Genomic DNA, 20,305 nt, shown 5'->3' on the forward strand with positions numbered 1-20,305 from the left:
AAATAATATATTTTTATAACATGTTCCATATCGTTCTTGTAGATGAATCTCGAAAACCGTACAGTTTATTTTCACTTTTTCATTTGTAAATTGAGAAAAAAAAAAAACCCCAAAAAACGAAGACAGTGAAAAGTCCAAAGAGATGACCCAGGGTAACTTAGATTGTTGTTAACACTTCCGTCTGCTTCCTCTTGAAGAAGTATTTTTGCTGAATTGCTTTGTTGGAAGGAATATGTTTTCCAGATATGGGCATGGTACAGGCCGTCGGTTTGGTCCTTGCGATTGTAGTTATTTCAAGTTATCGTCATTGATCAAACTTTTAATTAGATCAAGAGTTGTTGGAATTTGTTTGCTCGTAGATTGTAACAGTTATTACTTATCAGGTTTTTTTCTTTATTGAAAAAAAAAATGCAAGGATATCGACTTAACAGAATCCTATGTTGACCTTGCACTTAGACTTTTTTAAATTATCTATTAATTTTACTACAGTAAGTTTATAAACGACTTTGCAATCGCGTTTGTTTTAGGCGAAGAATGTTCTTCACATGAATAATGCTGCGTAAATTTTAACATAGATAAATATACCCCAGTTTTTATGTTAACCATTGACGTGGATCAGTTTTGATCGATCGAACTTTCAGCAACCCAGTAAACACCATGCGTAGATCGGGGGGGGGGGGGGGGGGGGGGGGGGGGGGGGGAGGTCCAGATCTTAAACCCCCCTGCAAATTTCAAACTTAAATTTATATTAAAATTTCCAAAAATATGCCTCGGACTCCCCTGGCAAACTCAAATAAACGTCGGACACCCCTCCCCTCCTCCTTGGAAAAAAAATTCTCGAATCTTCAACGAAAACGAAACGCTCAAAGTAGTAACGATTATTTATTGAAAGAAAACATCCAATTATCTCCAATAAGCAAACTTTTAAATGATAACTTTTTACTTTCACCCAATTTAAATGGATAGATTTTAGTTACAGGTGTATATTCGTGTGAATTTACACAGAAGATTTTTTATGGCTCATATATTCATACATATAAAGTAGTGAAGAGAGAGAGAGAGAGAGAGAGAGAGAGAGAGAGAGAGAGAGAGAGAGAGAGAGAGAGAGAGTACATGAAACAAGTCATATTTCTGAGCTTTTGATACATTCGTCTAAACCATTGAATTTGTATAACCCAAATAAATGAATTATGTGTTTGATCAGTGTACATAATAAAACCAACCCACACAAGTACTCAAGTTCAAACAGTTTAGTATTACGTTGTAATCATGCAGTAGTTTTCTCAGGTCACTGATCGAAGTCAGATCCTGAAAATGTTGCGACATTTTTTATCTTCACCTTTTATAAACACCTTTTTCACGATTAAAATTGTAAATCTGAGATATCTCACGGACAGGTATGATTGCAAAAAAAAAAAAAAAATGGAAATATTGATATGAAAAAAAAATCACGGCCTGCTACATTTTGTTTATTTGATTTGAATTGGAAGCACACTATTAATCTCGATTCTCGTTTCTGAACATTAGAAAATGCTACGTTGCGACCTCTAATGACATACATGTAGTATCCACTAACGATGTAAAGTATCATATAAGAAGTCAAAATTCTGTCCATCCATGATATGATTCTGTAATTTAGTAGAGTACGGTCACAAGGGGAGGGGGGCTGAAATTTTACATAGGAAGATATAGGACACATCTTTTCTTTTATAATTGGTATTTTGCTTATTACAAGTCAGAACATCGTTAAAGCAAATGAAAACTTGGCTAAAATGGCTGATCGGTAATGATAATAAATCATCATGTAAAGAATTCGATCGTAAACACGTTTTGAATTCATTTGCCTTTTTTTGATTGGTATATAGTGTGTGTTTTTTTTTTTTAAACTTTCACACTATGGCTATACCGTATCAATAATATATATTTTTATAGCGCTTATGATTGCTGTTGCAGATCAAATTATTGTTGAATTCTAGCTGCTTTAATGTCAATAAGATTTATATAAGTCTCGTACTCGCAATGAAACCCAGACATAACATAAAATTGGTCAAGTGTCTGATGAGAAAAAAAATCCATTGTTCTGGATTAAATGTAATTGAGCCGACCGTCTGTGATGGCTTATGTATTCGTCTTTTCCTTTCGAAAAAAGATTCATGATCCCCCAGGAGAGCTATCGGTCAGTGGCAAAAATGTCAACAGTGTCTAGAGCCACCGAAAAACTTGGAATATTAAGTTAGAATTAATGATGAAACAATTTCTTTTGTCGTTGTTGCAATTTTGGTGACATGAAATAATAATTAAAAAATCCTTACAGTTTAATTTTATAGACGTTATGATCAAATATATTTTATGGAATCATATAATAGAAATAATTATAAGTAATTATCTTTCATAACTAGAAAGAATATGGAAAATGTATTATTTTTTTATTTCATAATAAGAGTTGTAATATCAAAGTGTAAAAAATGATAAACTCAAAAATACAAATTGTTCAAGATTTTTAAAATAAGCTGCCTCTATGCATCCATCAAATATGATTAACTCGTGTGTGTTTACTAGCCATGTATATAGGCCAACTCGCTGAATTTTCCTGGAAATCTTACTGTACATCTATATGCTTACGCATGCGTCTATTAGCAATGAAATGTTTTTATAACAAGACCTCTCTCTTAAAATTAGATGCAACTCGAAAATTGTAGAGTTTCTCAATTATATTGATGGATTGAGAACTGTAAAAACGAATATAGTTGAAAACGAGAAATTAAAATTCAAAGAGATGACCTACGTTAACTAAAGTCAGAGTATCCGAGACTGGTAAATCTTAGCATTTTTGTCTGCTTACCCTCTAACATATACGCTTACTGAGTTGCTTTGTTGTTGGAAAGAACACGCTTTTCAGATATGAACATGGCCAAGACCGTGCAGATGGGCTGTCAAAATGAAACTGACAACATCGAGAGTGACCTCCCAAGTGGCCTGGAGTCTTCTAGATAAACTATGATCATATCTGCGAGATAAACACTTTTTTCCGGTTATGGAGAGATAGTGTTGTACATGTAGTTGCTGAATGATGCTGACCATCTGTGCCCTGTTGAGACAATTTCAAGTTAGGGTAAGATGAGAACGTGTTATCCATGTACATGGGAGAAAGTTGTTTTCTATGAACTTCTTATGATTTTTTTATATTATTTTTTAACATAACTAAAACCTATTTTTTTAGGGGGTAGTTTCGTCATGCATGAGTGATTTCGCAATCAGTAAAATAGGTTTCAGATCACGCTCATCTAAGCTGAAAGCTCGTGAGCTTTACTGATCTTTTTTCACAGGATATAAATTTTATTCTCAAAAATTAAAATGTTATCATTGATGGTATTACTGGTGGTATTACGTATCTTTTGTAAACATCTTGACATTGTTTAACTGTGACCCCTGAACAATTCTACACATCGTCAAGTGATTCAAAGTTTGATGTAGGTTTACATTTATATTAATAGTTACTAGATCTTGATCTTCTTGAGATCGAACTGTAATGCTCGATATGTAAAATGACTATGTATTGTAATCATCCAGTTACAAAAGGAGCTCAATGTATGCATATTCTAAGACTATTTGTCAATGAGGAAAACTTTTTAAATCTTTTTTTACAGAGTCTATTTTAACTACATTGTTCAGATATATTGTATATGACTAAATAAAGCTGGTTGTATCATGACTGTCGTTGCTTGAGTGAGCGATGTGGTCCATGGGCCTCTTGTTAAATTGTCGGTTTTGCGATTGTTAAACACATTGACGAGAGAGAGAGAGAGAGAGAGAGAGAGAGAGAGACATTAACACATCGTACTGAACGAAACTTATTCTCCAATAACCTATATTTCATTTTCAATTTGTTTGATGATTTAAATAAAACAAACCAAACAAGTGCTCGGGTATATACCGGTATTACGTTACTACCGTATAACAGTATAACATAAATCGAACCTGGAATATTGCGACATCTGGAAATGATTATTTGATCTCTCTTGAAGAAATGATTTTGTCATCAACATAGTGTATCTAAGATATTTTCGAAAGAGTTATCTTCACAATTAAAACAAATAAAATATTAAGATAAAAATTAACCAATTAAAAAAAAATATGTTTTCGATTGAAACATGAAGCACACTATACATGATTATTCATGGTTAAACGATCTTCATTGTCTGGTTCGTTAACCGTAGGAAGATCGGTATCATTAAGTTTTTGAGGGACCTTATTACAACAATAAGTGGTTTTTCAGCGTTCCTCTGTGTTTTTATCATAATATTAATTTGCTGGTCAAGTTCTTTTCCCTGGAGAATGTCTCGTGCTAAGCAAATGTGTATCAATGAAACCAAGAGCAATATTAAGTAAACAATTATGAAATGATATCCGATTTGGGACATAAAGCTTACAAAATTTACAGCACTTTGTGTCTGGTAATGAGTCGTTCAACCCAAGTTGATTTGTTTGCTTGTTGTGGAAAATATAGTGTCCTTATATTTCATTAACTGTTTTCAGTCAATCAATGCAATACATCTCAGAATGTTTATAACAGGTGCGGTATATTACAGGAAAACATATCTTTTATATTTTAGAAATAGAAAAAATAAAATACTAATAAATCATTTTTTGCTCATTTTGTTTAAACGTAAAAAATTTTTTTAATTATTTATGAATAATTATATTTTTGTGGATTTTGCAAAAACCACAGTTTCAAAGATATAAACAATAACTCGTAATTATGAATTTGATCAATGCAATATGTTAATGGAACTTATATTTTAATCAACATTTGACTTCCTGGACCAGCTCAACAACAAAGTCCTCGAAAATTACCTAGTACCTGTATTTAATGAATACTGAAGAAACCACAGATATTGGTATTTCTGGACACCGTTCGGGTTTCAGTTGGCTTGGTTATTGGAAATGGAAACAAATCAACACACACGAATCAGCTTCGTGAAATACGAGACATTAGAGACAATCTACCAGTTTATTCAATTCGCTGCATCAGGATCTGTGATAGGTGTATTCTGAGTATGAGGTTGTCTTAAGGCCGATGTGTGGTCGACAATTTACCCAGCAGATCTACATTAATAGTCTGTCCCAATTAAGATATTTTTGCTGCATATCTGAACGATTTTTAATAAAAATACACATACCTGTGACAGACGTGCAATTGAAATCGATGAATGGGAAAATTTCCAAGATAACTTCATTCACACATTATCATTTTTTCAATCGTAAATCTTCACAGGAAGGAACGAAAACAGATTTCTTACGGAGATTTATAATCGGGAATGTTGACATCTTTTCTCCATTCGGAAGAGCTACCAATTTTAACATTTTTATAGTTAGGATTTTACATGTGATGAAAATGAAATATATAATTTTTCAAAAAGATTAATAAGTAAAGAGAACATACACATATACAGCTATTTTAGGCTTAAAATTTGAATATTTTTCTAAACAGAGCTCTTTATCTGAAGGAGATTGATATTGCATAAAAATGGCCACGACCAACTTCAAACCCCAGAACCGGAAAGGCTAAATTATCTTGAGGGAGCATTGTAATCTAATCACCCTAAATTACTTTTCAGCGACTTTTTCATTTAAGAGGGCTTGATGGTTTGGTACCTTTTTAGACGTTATAAATCTCTCTAAAAAGAGCTTTTATAGAGATTTAGGAGACCGATTTATTTTTAACAGATGACTTCAAGGTAGTTAGATCTGATTGTTAATTTTGGTTTAGAACCTAGCCTCCATAACTAAAAGACAATTTAATCCGGAAAATGGAAAAGGAAAATTGGAATAAAAATTCTAATATGCTGAAAACAGAATATACATGTAATAGTACTTAGTCTAGTATACCCGGTATATTTATTAAGCGATATTTGATGAAGAAATAATCTAATGAAACGTTTCAATGTATAATCAATGTATTTATTTTACACCCAAGAAACATCAAACAAACATATATTACATGAAGCATACCAAAATATACCAAGCTAGGATACAAAGAACTTTCATTACTACGACGTTTAATGTATTTCTTGGATTGAGTGAACATGGCAAGTTTCAAGGATTACGTAAATACGCGACAAATGATCATACCAGTACAAAAAAATTATAAGATATCCGGCTGCTTTAATCAAAGATTCTATTTTGTGGATCAAGACAACAACAACAAAATCACAAAAATTGGAATTCAACGAATATTGATGACATTACTTTTTGTGGATTAACTCAACAACAAAATCCACTAAAATTAAAAATAAACGAGTACAGATGAAACCAAAGATTTACATTTGATAAATTGAATGATAACAGTTAAGGTAAATTTATGTGATTGTTCATCAATGATTGTACATACATTTAAATACGTAAAAAATAATATACATGTTCATGTACGAGGGTTGTTAGAAAAGTTCGCGGACACATGTTTTACGGGAAAATCACTGTGTACTTTGAAGGATGACTAATGTTTAATAAAATGATTGATGGAAAAAAAAATCATACGTTTTTCAACAAATACAGCAATTTTTACTTTGTATGAATTAGATTAGATAAGTATGCATAAGATTTCCATAAGTTTTTCAACATTAACAGCAATTTTAATTTTAAGTATGCAAAAAATCATGATTTCCATAAGTTTTTCAACACATACAGCAATTTTAACTTGGTATGAATTAGATTAGTTAAGTATGCAAAAAAAAAATCATATGATTTCCATAAGTTTTTTAACATATACAGCAATTTTTACTTTGTATGAATTAGATTAAAATTTTACGGAACATCATTTCATATTTCTACAAGGTCAGGTGACGTCAAACAACTGAAAGCAAACCTGTGACTCTTTTTCAAAGTAAACATCTTTCAGTTCCACACACTTTTCATATTATTTAACCTAGTTATAAAATGCACCTTCATACCGTTATTTGTCATAAGTTTTGTATAAATTAAGGTACGAAAATCACAGTCCACACAGTTTCGACTTTAGATAAAGAAATATAGCAAAATCCTTAGGTGCAAGGTTATATGCCCCCCCCCCCCCCCCCCCGATATAGCTACATTAATAGCTAGAACTCAAAATACCAGTCCTCCCATCTTTAAACCTTTGGTTCGATTAATTTGTAAACCGTTGTCCCAGACATATGAGGGTAATCTCCGGCAGCATATAACAACCTTTTTGTTTCAATCGGAAATTTTTCTTGCTTGCACACAAAATTTAATGATGGCCCAGTGCTCCAAGATGTCTAACGTTTTTGACTCAATTGTCAAGCGTTGTTTGTCCATATTCGGCGAAAAACGGTAGGAAATTTTTCAATTTAATGAATTGAAATTTTACAAAATGACGTTAATAAGTTATTGCGATGTCATACGAAATATCAAGCAATTGTATGAGCTTAAACGGTACAATTTTCTAGTAAGGAAAAATGCGTACGGAATATAAAAAACCCTGACAAGCTCCGTGAAGCTTATCTTATCATAATAGTTAAGCTGTATATTTTTATAATGCATTAGTGCATTAAAAAATAATATATTACATATCTGTTTGAAAATACGTCAATTTTAAATCTGAAAAAGTTTCGCTGAATTCGCGCTAATAGTCCGCTCCGAAACTTTCCCGCGAACTTTTCTAACAACCGTCGTAATAATCAAATAGTATGTACATTTGCAAAAACTGAGCTTAACTAAATTTGATATTCATGAATGATTATCATTTACAATATTCGTTAATAATTATACACGTAATATAAAAATAGATATCAACATTTCTTGAAAGCCCTTTACAGTATGTTTGATTATCAAAATGTAATGCTGTAATTTATCAATATAAGTTCATTGATTTTCTTTGGTTACCATTATTACCAGTACAAAGACAACAATATATTTAAGACTAAAAATCCATGCTAAGCTATTAAAGGTAATATAATTAATGAGGTGATTATTCAATTGTACATGTCAATTGTACTTCTAACGCTTTATGCTTAGAATAAAAAAAACAGAGGATATAGAACTTGTAAAAATGTACATGTACATGTAAATTGAAACATCGAAATTAAAGTGAAATGAAAACTATGAGAATTCTCTGTTTTTCCTGACAGGTTTGACAAATAAGATAAATTCAAATTTTAATGATTAACTCCACCCTTTTCCTTACAAAAATACTTCAGATCTACATCTCTAAATGTCAAAAATACTGTTAAAGTTTTACATTACACTTGTGAGATTTAATAAGCAATTTACGGTGGAATGCAGCTTCTGCTAAATCAAGTAACGTACATCGTCAAACGTCAAACATTTATACATTTAGATAAATAAGCACATTCAGGATTGCGCTAAAATATTATATATTAAGCTGACCCGTTCCAAATACCGTGCAAGCTAAACGTATTGTGTTCACAGTAATTAATTACTGTTGATTCCCAATTAAAACCATTTTAACAAGACCTTAAACTTTCAGTAGGATGTAACAATCTATTTCTTGCGTCAAAACAAGTTAAAATGACGCTAGTTTCAAGCCAAAATATACACCGATTGCGTAGTTTTTGCTCAAAAGCCAGACAAATCGTGTTGATATCAAAGAGCCATGCCTGGGTGGCCTACAATAAAATAGACAGGCCTATGTCACATTGCCGTTTGACTCAACAACCCAAAGTCCAAGCTCCTGTTAAAATGGTTCTAAACGCGAGGAATTAATATCCGCGTAAAATCACGATTTTCAGCCACGCCTCACTTATTTTAAAATCTCGTTTTCTTTTTCGGACAGATAAAAACTGAATGAAACTATGAGAAAAACTTGGCTTCCTAGCTTTATATTATCGTGATTTGATGCAGAACTTTTGAACTGCGGAATTAAGTACTCGCGTAAAAAAACCGAATCTATAGTCGTCAAAAACAACCACCAAACAACAAATTCACTGTGTTTTTCTTTTGTTCACCGTTCGCACAGAGGTACATTCGTCGAGGATGTATCCCCCATGGGGTGCGATTCATGTTGTTCCGTGGGGGCGAATCTCAAAATGTCCGAGCTTTTTGAAGATCGGCAACAGTTTTCTGCTTTTCGTGTTCGCACAAGGGTACATTCGTGGATGATGTTTCCCCCATTTGGTGCCATTCGTGTTGTTCTGTACGATGACTTTCAAAAATTCCGAGCTTTTTGAAGATCGGCAACAGCTTTTCGCATTCCTTGTTAAATCTTCTGTCTCTCACGAAGTATATGTATGGGTTCCATAATGGGGCGGTCTTGGCTAGAACCACGGGGACTGATGATAGGGCAAGATGCATTGTGCTATTTTTAGTGATGATGACATACATCGCCAATGCCGCGTATGGACTCCAGGATAACAGGAATGCAACTGTCAAATTTATTTTGAAATAATTCATGATTATTGTAGATACATACGACTAAGTATCCGAATTTTTAAATATACAGAATTTGATTGTTAAACATTTTACTTTTGAAAAAACAGGTACACGTACGGAAGGGGCATGAATTGTTTTTAACGGACCAAGAGTATTTTTAAAATGGATATACTGATCAAAGCTCTATATAAGAATAAAAAGTCATTTTTAAAAATTATAACTAATTCATTACAGGTATCATCACTTCAGAAAGTTCCAAATGTAACTTTATAAACGAATATGGTGCTTCATGCCCAAGACTTGAATACATTCGTTTAGATTCTATAAAATACGGTTGAGTCATTGATATTTCCTGGGAAACAATATGTGTGAATGTCTTAAGTTTTCACAAATTGATATCAACATGCGACAAATTTTGAAACCCAGTCTTTATCTATAAATGACAATAAATGAAAATTGGCCCTCACAAATATAAATGACGTCATGACGTCACAATATACTAGTTATCATTAATTACACGTGATTAGTGCTAAAATCTGTGTCAACCTTTTATTTAAAACCTGAACCCTTTTAAACCGAAGCCCTTCCTTTCCCCAGTCCTTCGCTACTGCGGAACCTCGAATCTTTTCATTGGGTGAGAATACTGAGAGAAAGCACTAATTAATGCCCAATATACAATAGATCTACATACTTTATGACTTTCGGGTAGTTGTACAGCATTCATCTTTTACTCACCTATCATGAGCAAAATGGTGACTGTGACATGGTTTTCGTATCCATCAGTCTTTTTGTGTATTCGTTTTCTTTTTATCTGAAAAAAAGCAAACCTGGTTGGTTCATAATTTCAACAACGATGATAAAAAGATAAGTCTAAGTCAGTGTGTTGATCATAATATGGAAGCTTTGGTGGTTCAACTTCGTCTTCATCATCATTAAACATACAGGATATAGTTCATTCATTCTAATTCACATCTTGGCAAGGAACAAAATTGATTGCACTTGTTCAACCATTGATTTGACTTCCAATCAAAGTTTGTTGGACTCTTTTTTGGAGGGAGGTACAAAATTTCTATATGATACCATGGACATGACCTTCTTGTATATCTTTGATGGCACTGCATGAGGCCTTAATGTTTTCTAATCTTAATGCAACATATAAAAGACAAAGATCACGTATTATCGAAGCGTTGGTCGATGAAAACACAGAAAGACTTTTTTGAAGTCACGCGCAGATCAATGTGCTTAAAAGGGTAAGTTCCTGTAATATTAAAATTCAAAGGCTAAGAACTAAAATACCATTTAACACATTTAACACAAGATAAATGACCTAATTATCAGGTAAAAAAATCAGGGTAAAAGAACAGTCACGAACTCACGTATTCACGTACTCGCATGCTCTCTCTCTCTCTCTCTCTCTCTCTCTCTCTCTCTCTCTCTGTGTTAACTGCAATGAACAATCATTCATCTGCAAAATGTATTGACATAGGTGATATAGGAAATATTTCAGCATAGTCTCTGGTTAGGTTGTTTTTCGAGTATAAGAATGAATTGATGCAATACTACATTTTTGGTGAATGATAATTTAACAATTGTATTATGTAGAGTCCAAAGGTTGGTGGATGTGGGGAATTCGTCCCCTTGAATTGTAAATGACCCCTTTACACTTTATATATAGGCTATATCATTCATTCGGCGTTCTGAGTGTGTTTATTGTATTATTATAAACGATAAAATGGTCGCTTTTGTCCGTGCAAACGCCAGTCGGTAAATATATCTACATACCCTACTCAGATCATGTACTTGTATATAGGTCTTGTTTTCTCTCTATTACTTTCCCAAGGTCGCATATAACTCAAAAACTGTTGAATAGAATTATATACCCCCTTAAATCATAAGAGTTCATATTCAACAATCTGAGATTCGCAAGAGCAAGAGATTTTTGGAAAGCTAGGCGTATATATACCTGTATTGCATGTTTGTAAATTTCAAAGTTTGATACACGCTTAAAATATACTAGAACTTAACTGTTTAAAACTTTTACTTGACCCCCCCCCCCCCCCTTGATTTACTTGTCAAATAACCCTAAAATAGCTAAACATCATAGAAAAGAAACAAGAAATTGATGGGGAAGGGTTGTAAGGACAGGTTAATTTGTCCAAAAAAATTATGCTATAAACGCGAAGAATTCATATCAGCGTAACATCGTGAGAAACACCCTTTGCGGCTTTAAAAGTTTTATGACAATTGAAAAACTATTATTTTGAATGATGTTATGGCAAAATTTTGGCTCTCGGGGTCTAAAAATCTCCCAATATGATACAAGACGGCGAAATTGCGGATTTAAGTACTTGGGTAAAATGAGGAATCTCCAAACATGGGGGGGGGGGGGGGGTGATTTTGAGCGAGTATATAATATTCGGAGAAAATAATCATAAATGGGACAATGATGGTTTTTTTTCTATATGTCAAATCAGTTCGTGTGCACCCAATAAAATATTTTTTAAAAGTTGCTCTCACTTTGCTCTCCAAGTGAAAAGATGCTGCGCATTTATGAATCTATACGAGACATTCTGTGAAGAAAGTCATAATTATGTTGGGTCGCTACTGCGCAGTTTGTAGCTAGACAAGATACTTCATCTCTTAGAAAACGGTAATCCATTGTTGTTACTTACATTTACGTGTGCAATCATTATCGGACGGCTAACTTTGTCGTAAACCTGATTGCTTTGCTTAAGCATCTACATCATGCTATCGAAGGCAGCAAAATTATAGGGCTCTCCTTCACACTCAGTGAGCATTTATCATCAAGTCCGTCTAATTCAGAGAGAGAGAGAGAGAGAGAGAGAGAGAGAGAGAGCTAGCTCAGGAGAGACAGAGAAAGAGAGAGAGATGAAGTGAGAGAGAAAAAGACGGAGAGAGAGAGAGACAGACAGACAGAGAGAAACAGAGAAAGACAGACAAAGACAGAGAGACAAAGAAAGAGAGAGAGATGAAGTGAGAGAGAGAAAGACGGGCAGAGAGAAACATGACTGCATTTTTTTGTTAAATACCGTGACCACTTATCATCATCACAGTTTTACATGTAGTTAGAACAGCATAATTGATAAATAACAACAACAAAAATATTGGCCGACTCACCTGCTGATCGAGGCCTCATTCTATGAAAATCAGAAAAATATTTAATTGATGAAATGATACTTTTTTTTCTTATACGATTTAAGGGGGTCAACAAAGTAACCTTTACCATTTACCTTAAAGGGACTTAGACACGATTTGACTTAAATTTTTCAAATTTTCTTTTTGCATTTTCAATGTTAATAATGATAAATGTAGAGATTTATAATGTTATGTCAAAAAATGAAAGTCAAATATAAAGTTTTAGGCAAGATACAGAGTTCATAATTCTTTGTTTTGTAAACAAAGCCAAAATATTGTCATTTTTTACATATGTGTTGTATTGGTGTAAATTTCAATTAAATGTAATTTTTTTGCTGATACTAGTATTAATGAAGATATCGAGTTAGTTTAAATTGTTTTTTGCATGTCATTTTGTTTAAGAAACGGCAATTCTCTACATTTCATTTTTTGTAAACAACTATAAGACTCGAGCTTTGTTTACATTCTTACCTTTGTATCTCTCTTGTAACTTGACTTTAACATTCAATATTTTGGTCAATCATTTAAAATGCACAAGTAAATCATTTTATACATAAAGAATAAAAATAAAATTTTTGATCTCGAATCGTGTCCAAGTCCCTTTAACACTGAACAATCTATTTATTCAATCATAAACTGTAATTTTGTGAAGAAAATCGAACTATTTAAACTTTCAAATTTGGAAATTTCCTTTATATTTTTAGATATATCTATATACAATGGATGGTCATCATCAAGCTCTGTTAAAGAATTGTGCGTGGTATGCTTAAATTTACTGCCTGTTGGATGGTGTAGCTTTAAAATCATGCAATACCAAGTCTAGTTAAATCAAGATGTTGTCAGAAAACACCCTACAAATAACTCAGAAAAGGAATTGGAAGATGGCAGAATGTAATTTCAGATATTGGATTATCTGCTGCACAAACAAGATTTACGGAGAGATAGAAAATTGCCTTCAGCTTAATACAATAAACGATCTTAATATTTCGTTATTTTCTGAAAAAATTACGCAAGTGAAAAAAGGGTACATTCAAGAACTAGTAAGTCTTGACAGATTGCGATTTTAGATTTTTTAGTGAGGCTTTGTTATAATCAGGTGAATCAAAATACATGGGCACTTACATATACGTAAAATAATTGCTGTTTTACCGTAAAAAAAAATAAATTGATGAAAATGTGTATTACAAATAACAAAATGAGTTTGTTTCAACAAAATTTAATATTCATGTTAAAATTGATGTGTTTTCTTACTAGGTGTACTTTTACGTAAGTCAGTTTGTTTGTTTAGCTTGCGTACAAAAGTAGCCACCCAAATTATTCATGTGCTAATCTGTGACCAGCTCGTTACATGTAATTCATCCAGTCTTGAAGCTGAGAAGAAATAAAAACTATTTGCTCATACTCTTTTTGCCATTTATCACAAAGTAAACATCATATTTTGTACAATCAGTTATTTGTTATTTTTGAAATCATGTTGACTTATTTACTTATTTGATGATTTTGATAAAAAAAATCACTGTATGTACATGTACACATGTACATGTATATTGTACACGTAATATGGATTATAAAACGTTTCATCCATGAAACTAGTAGCCCCCCCCCCTAGATATTATTGTCTTAGAGATTGAATAGACTTAATGAAACATTTCTTCTTTTTTTGGTTTTTCAACAGGTCAGATAAAATAATTACACATATTTCAAGGGATTGGTTCATGTTTTCAAAGTCTGAGTTCACTGTATCAGACTTCTCGTATACTTTGCTTTGTACTTTGCTTCTAATTTTAATTATAAATAATTAGTACGAATAGAATGGCAATGAACAGTAATTCGTCTTTGTTCGCTGGGAACGTCCCTTTTAATTGCACAGCTCGTTAATTCTGATTAAAAGGATATAGATTTTGATTACACCTTACAGTCATTAATTAATTGGGAGACTGAAGTGGTAGGTGGGGGGGGGGGGGGGTTAGTCTATTGGCAAACCGGCGATTGTGTCTCAGTATATTTTTCTCGTAAAAGATAAGGCCTTTTTAAGAGAGCCCATAATTTACGGAAAGCAAAAAGTATAGCAGTTTTTCCGAGGACTGAATGTCACACTCTCATTGGTATAAACATGTCTCGTGACTGCCGGATATTTCCCAAAATCATGAAAATCCTAATCCGTCGGGGGGGGGGGGGGGGGGGGGTGGGGGGGGAGTAAACCTATACTTCCCAAATAAAAAATCTTGCCGGCCATAACATTTTCTTTCCCCAAATCATGAAAATCCTAATTTGTGGGGTGGGGGGGGGGTTCAATTTTTAATAGTACTTTACGGAACAATTATGTTTCCTGAGAAAAAAAGTGGGGCTGCTGAACCCTCTATTCTGCTATGTGCCTAATGGTTAGGTCTAACTTAGCAAAAAATGTGAAAACAAACCCAAAAACCTAGCCCCCCCCCCCCGGTTCCGACGCCTATGACATGTATATTTCAAAGTCTGTCTGGTGAGAATTAATATTGGGCAAAATCAACGTTTCATAACATTTAATAATACAGAAACCGCATTTCAAAAGTTCTTCAAATATTTGCAGTAGTATTAGTTGCCATTTGAATCGACCTCATATAATTGGGTCTACAGTGGGTAAAATGGCAGCGTTAAGATTTGCTCTAAACTCTGCGGAAAAAATGGAGAAAAGTAAAATAAAATAGCAAAAAATATTGAAACTGAAAATCGGTTATGCAAGATTTACAAACACAATTTCAAAGGTGAGACTGAGAGTTTTTAAAGAGTTCAACTTTCTTAAAATGGACGAGCTGAAGGCAACTTTAACATGAAACCTAATACGTTACGTGTAAGTATAAATATACTAGTAGTAAATTAGACTGGAATGACGCTCTGTTGTTGGTTTGAAACGCGTCACTTGACTGTCGTCTACAATTCTGTAGACGGTGAACAGCAAAATGTAGACGGCAACATGGCAGACTCAATAATATATATATATTTTTTATTTGCATTTCTTCTTATTACATTTGTATCTGTATACATATACAACATACATGTACAATAGTAATTGGTACTTGTATATAACTATTTACGAAAATTTGTAAGGTTGGTATAGCCAACAGAAAGCTCGGCTTCGCTTCATCATCTACTGTCTTTAACAACTCGACGCATTTCACTAGATAGTCAGTTATACCGACAAAATAAATACATGTATTATCATTAGGCAGATAAGTCTCGTGTGATGTTTTTGTTTACATTGTTTATATATTCATTGATTTAAATATTAAATGAGAATGATAGTGATCATTTTTTGCCATATCAAAGTGTCAAGTTTCAGGATACACAGGAAAGAAGACCTTCATGAAAAGAGGTGAAAGTGAAGAAAGCAAAAATGATTCATGAGATGGACCAAGAGACCGTAATGGAGGCACCGGAGGGAGATGATGAAACAGAAGAGTCGAATCAGGAGGTATTAGAGGTAGATGACCCCAGTAATTTATCCAAACCAGAGCTTCAAGTCATGGAGGAGCCAAAGTTTGCAGACTTCCGCCTTACTACGGCTCAGCATGCAAGAGCAACAATTCTTTGTGTAGAGTGCAGAAATCCAAGAGTATTATACTCCAAGCATGTATTAACCGAAAGACAGAAGGTTTCTCTAGTAATCATACTCAGCGAATTTGATTATACTTGTGGTGCCCCGATCACGCCGCCACACCATTTATTGCATGGAGTTGTGATGACGAAATCTCAAATGTCATGTGCATCCACTGTTGAGGTCACATTCTACAGTGGAGACATTGGTAGAAAAGACACATGTTGCCATTGTGGAGCAGAGGGAGGCGAAAATCACAAGATTATAAAAAAACAATATAAAACTGTTCTTCCTCTGTGCAATGACTGCTATACTCTGGGAAAATTGCCAGTTGTAAGCCGCCCTTTTGGCAGAAAAAAATAAACTCATCTTTTCCAACTTGTTTATTGTTGTTGAAGTGAAATAAAAAATAAAATGTTTAAAAAAAATAAAATGTTTTCCCTACCTACTTACCCTATTTTTTTTCAAGCTGGAATAGGAAACACACTATTAATTTATTTTGGCCTAAAATAAATATTTTTACATTTTACAAAATATATATTCTGTATTATGGAGGTTCTCAGGTTTGTATCAAGTCAACTCATTTTATTTAAGAATGAGGTTCTCTTGTTCGTAGAGATTCATTTTATTTCATCTTAGATATACCGTATGATTATCTCGACAGTATGAGTGTACATTTTTTGTACACAAACACATAACACGAGATATGTTTACATAACAAAGATTCTCGCTTGTAGCTTTAGTTCTGACATTCAAATGTTGATCAAGCTTTAGGTTTGTCCGTAATCATTGAATACGGATTAAATAAAGCTTGATTTTTAAGCTAAAATTGAGACCATGCCCCTGTTAAAAAAAGTACATAATGCAAGTGTATCAAAGTTTAAGTTTTATTGATAAACAACACCAATATCTAGCAACCGCCATAATTGTTCAAAAAAAATATATAGATAATATACCGGTATGTGCTATATATTTAGTCATCCTCAAAATGTTAAGCCGTCCACAAATCAGGTATTGCATTAAGGAAACCACGCTGTGATTAATTTTTTTTTAGTCCCATTCCTTTTCCAAATAAAGTGAACCATTATATCTACTATTAGAACCATTTTAACAAGAGCTTGGACTTTGAGTAGTTGTGTCAAACAGCAATGTGATGTAGGCCTGTCTATTTTACTGCTAGCCACTTAGACATGGCTTTTTGAAATCAACAAGATTTGTCTGGCTTTTGAGCTAAGGCTACGCAATCCGCAATGTATATTTCGCTTGAAACCGCGTCATTTTTAACTTGTTTTGACGCACGGAATAGATAGCTACATGTACATATGTACGTCCAACCGAAAGTCCAAGATATTGTTAAAATGGTTCATGTTATCATATTATTATAAAATCTTCAGATAGAGTAGTATTGCAAACCTGTGAGACGATTGTCTTTCGGAAATAACGAACTCGAACTTGCTTGATCGAGCATTGATTCTTTTAAAATATCTAGCAATCATAAGTATTTTAGTATTCATAATACTGTTTGAAATTTTTGAAATGTTATTGAAAGGTATACTGTACCTAAATATCCTAGTACTTATTATGTGTTTTTCCTGTTTGTGACCTAAAACAATATTCGCCTACGAAATGTTTTATATTTCAAACCACGAGAGACCAATTAAATTGCTTCCTAATGATACATATCATAGAAGCCAAAATCAATATGCGTATCGCTAATCATTAATTATTAACGCGCCATTGCCGGTTTTATGCGGCCATAAATTGGGAAAAAGCATGTAACCAGTGTTAACATCATTTGATGTCAAGCTGCCGCTACTTAAAAAAAATACTTTTATTGACTAGTAAAAGCAGGAGAAAGGAAAGTTAAACATCCTTAGATTGCTCCGCCACACGAAGGTTAACTGGAAATAAATAATACCGCATGCGGTACTGTTTTGCCGAAAAGGCATTCTGAGAATGAATAGTGTTCTGTGAAATTCTGTCAACCTACGAATAAAACCCACTAGATTCGTTTTCTAGGAATTCGAATAAGTACACGTATGACATATATATTTCTGTCTAATCTATACTGGCTTCGATGTGTGTATTGGCAATATTTAGACAATCGCTCGTTTTCATGATGAATTTTTCTTCGACATCTGCTCACAAGCCGTGAACAAGTGCCCGATAAGTGAACAGAATGAATGTTTTTTAGAAATACTACATCAATATTTATTGTTGTGACTGCAGGAGATTTCTCTCGTTGTGATTATGTTATCATTTTTCACCCGCGGTATCGACCCCCGAGTTATCTCGAACTCTGAGATTTCTCGCACACAACCACTTGGAGGTTAAGGGTAAAAAAAAAATAAATGCGCCCTGTTCCCTGACATATTGTTATTCTGGGCAGATCATTCAGAGTTCAGTATCGATAATGTAATTATGCTCAGGTATGAGTTATGGCGACACGGCGGCTGGCGTAAGATGTTTAATGTTCATTTTCTGAGTGAAGATTAATAAGTGTCATGAGAGAAATCAAAGACGTCGGTGACATTATACTCTTGTCCCAGCGGGATAATGAATGAAGCGAAATATGAAACCTCCTTTATTTGAGGTAGATTTGGGATTAGACGAAGTTCAATAAAAAAAAAAATAGCACACAAAAACTCGGTCAAAGAAATTGTTACAAAACAATATAAATATAATTATAATAAAAGAACGTAGTAATAAATACAAAAAAGTCATTATAGCACAAGGTTGTCAGGAATATTACTTTTGAACTGGACAGATTGTGTGTAATTTCTAAACGATATTATAATATAAAACGGAATTTTATAGTAAAAAGGTTAGATTAAAGATTTGATAGGTAGAATTGTTGTACAACCCCATCTCTCTCTCTCTCTCTCTCTCTCTCTCTCTCTCTCTCTCTCTCTCTCTTTGATATACTTAACTCATGCATTTTTAATAACCATATTATTTGAGCTCTTTGGCGGGTTTAACTGTTCAATTACAGCAACTTCCCTTCAGGGGAGCTTCTTGAATATTTGATATAGAATTGGTCATGGCAGTTGCAATTTAGTTAGAATTGTATTAATAACACAGTCAATTTAATATTATAATATATTCTTACCTTTAGATAAATCATGAAGTACGAAAAAGTGATAATGCTTAGCGGCACAAAAAAGCACAAAACGAAAATCGTCAAATTGTAACTAACATCTCGGGGTTCGGTTCCTGCCCAATTTGGACCACATGACGTCCCGATGGGTTCCACCACGGGTCGACTCCAACCAAAGAGAGGTGCCAGTGAGAAAATGAAAGCGTATAAATAGCACATGATGACAACGATTTTGGCGACAAGGGTATCAATGGAACAGTTGTTCACGACATAACGATATCGGGTGAAGGCGATGCTAGCGAGTAACGTGATTTGCGACAAGCCCAAAAAAGTCATCAAGGTCCCGTAAACCAAGCAGCCAACCCGTCCCAGGATCCAGCGCGTGAAGAAACAGGAAGTGATGAACATTGGCATCCCCAAGGTGCTCATTAGGAAATCCCCGAGACATAGGGCGGACACCAAGAAGTAATTTGGGGTTCGAAGGTTCCTGGTCCTTATAAAAACATACATCACACCGCCGTTTCCGAGGGTAGATATGAGCATTATCAAAACAAATGCTACCCCGATCGCGTAGTGCATAGCATCCGCTAGCTTCTCATGTTCCCTAGCAATCGTCCAAAATTTTGAGGAATTAGTTCCATTCATTACGACGATCATATTAATTTTTCTTTACAATCGTAAATCTGTTCGCTGTATATTTAACAGGAAACCGAATAAACACAAGTAACGTACATCGTCTTTCCTGTATAATAATGGAACGAGATGCTCTATGCACAATTTTATATACTTATGAAGGTTTCCGGTCTTTCTGCACTATATAGAGTACCTATCGATCAACGGGAACGATCTCGTAGGCGCTTGTTTCTCTGCATTTATGTATTAACCCGTGAAGCTTTAGCGCGGGTAACGGAACGCTGTAATTTGTCACATCCATATATCGTATTAATTAACATGTCCATCGGTGTCGTTTTTGATTGGCGCGCATATACGTGTATATTAAAATAAATTGCAACGAGGAATGGGAGTTTTAAATAAGGTGTAATTCCTCTATCATAATTTATATTTTACGCCTTTATTCTTCAGACAATACC

At 33.8% G+C, this 20,305-nt stretch overlaps 1 protein-coding gene across 1 annotated transcript; it reads right to left on the bottom strand.

Annotated features, from left to right (window-relative positions):
* Positions 1-8,062: 8,062 nt before the first annotated feature.
* Melanopsin (melanopsin) lies at positions 8,063-20,024 on the bottom strand. Its single transcript, XM_011448368.4, has 3 exons — positions 19,227-20,024; positions 10,123-10,198; positions 8,063-9,380 (listed from the first exon to the last, which is right to left on the bottom strand). The coding sequence occupies exons 1-3, from the start codon at positions 19,869-19,871 to the stop codon at positions 9,040-9,042; spliced, it is 1,062 nt and encodes a 353-aa protein (XP_011446670.3). The 5' UTR covers positions 19,872-20,024; the 3' UTR covers positions 8,063-9,039.
* Between the last annotated feature and the right edge of the window lie 281 nt (positions 20,025-20,305).

The sequence above is a fragment of the Magallana gigas genome, chromosome 10, assembly GCF_963853765.1.
Source record: "Magallana gigas chromosome 10, xbMagGiga1.1, whole genome shotgun sequence".
Classification (NCBI taxonomy): Eukaryota; Metazoa; Mollusca; class Bivalvia; order Ostreida; family Ostreidae; genus Magallana; species Magallana gigas.

What these genes read in the sequence shown, in the direction of transcription:
- Melanopsin (XM_011448368.4), bottom strand. Translation starts at nt 19,871, where the DNA reads ATGATCGTCGTAATGAATGGAACTAATTCCTCAAAATTTTGGACGATT. An exon ending in ACTTCATGATTTATCTAAAG is followed by an intron (nt 10,199 to 19,226) that starts GTAAGAATATAT and finishes GCTTTTTTTCAG; the next exon opens with ATAAAAAGAAAACGAATACA. An exon ending in CACCATTTTGCTCATGATAG is followed by an intron (nt 9,381 to 10,122) that starts GTGAGTAAAAGA and finishes TAAATTTGACAG; the next exon opens with TTGCATTCCTGTTATCCTGG.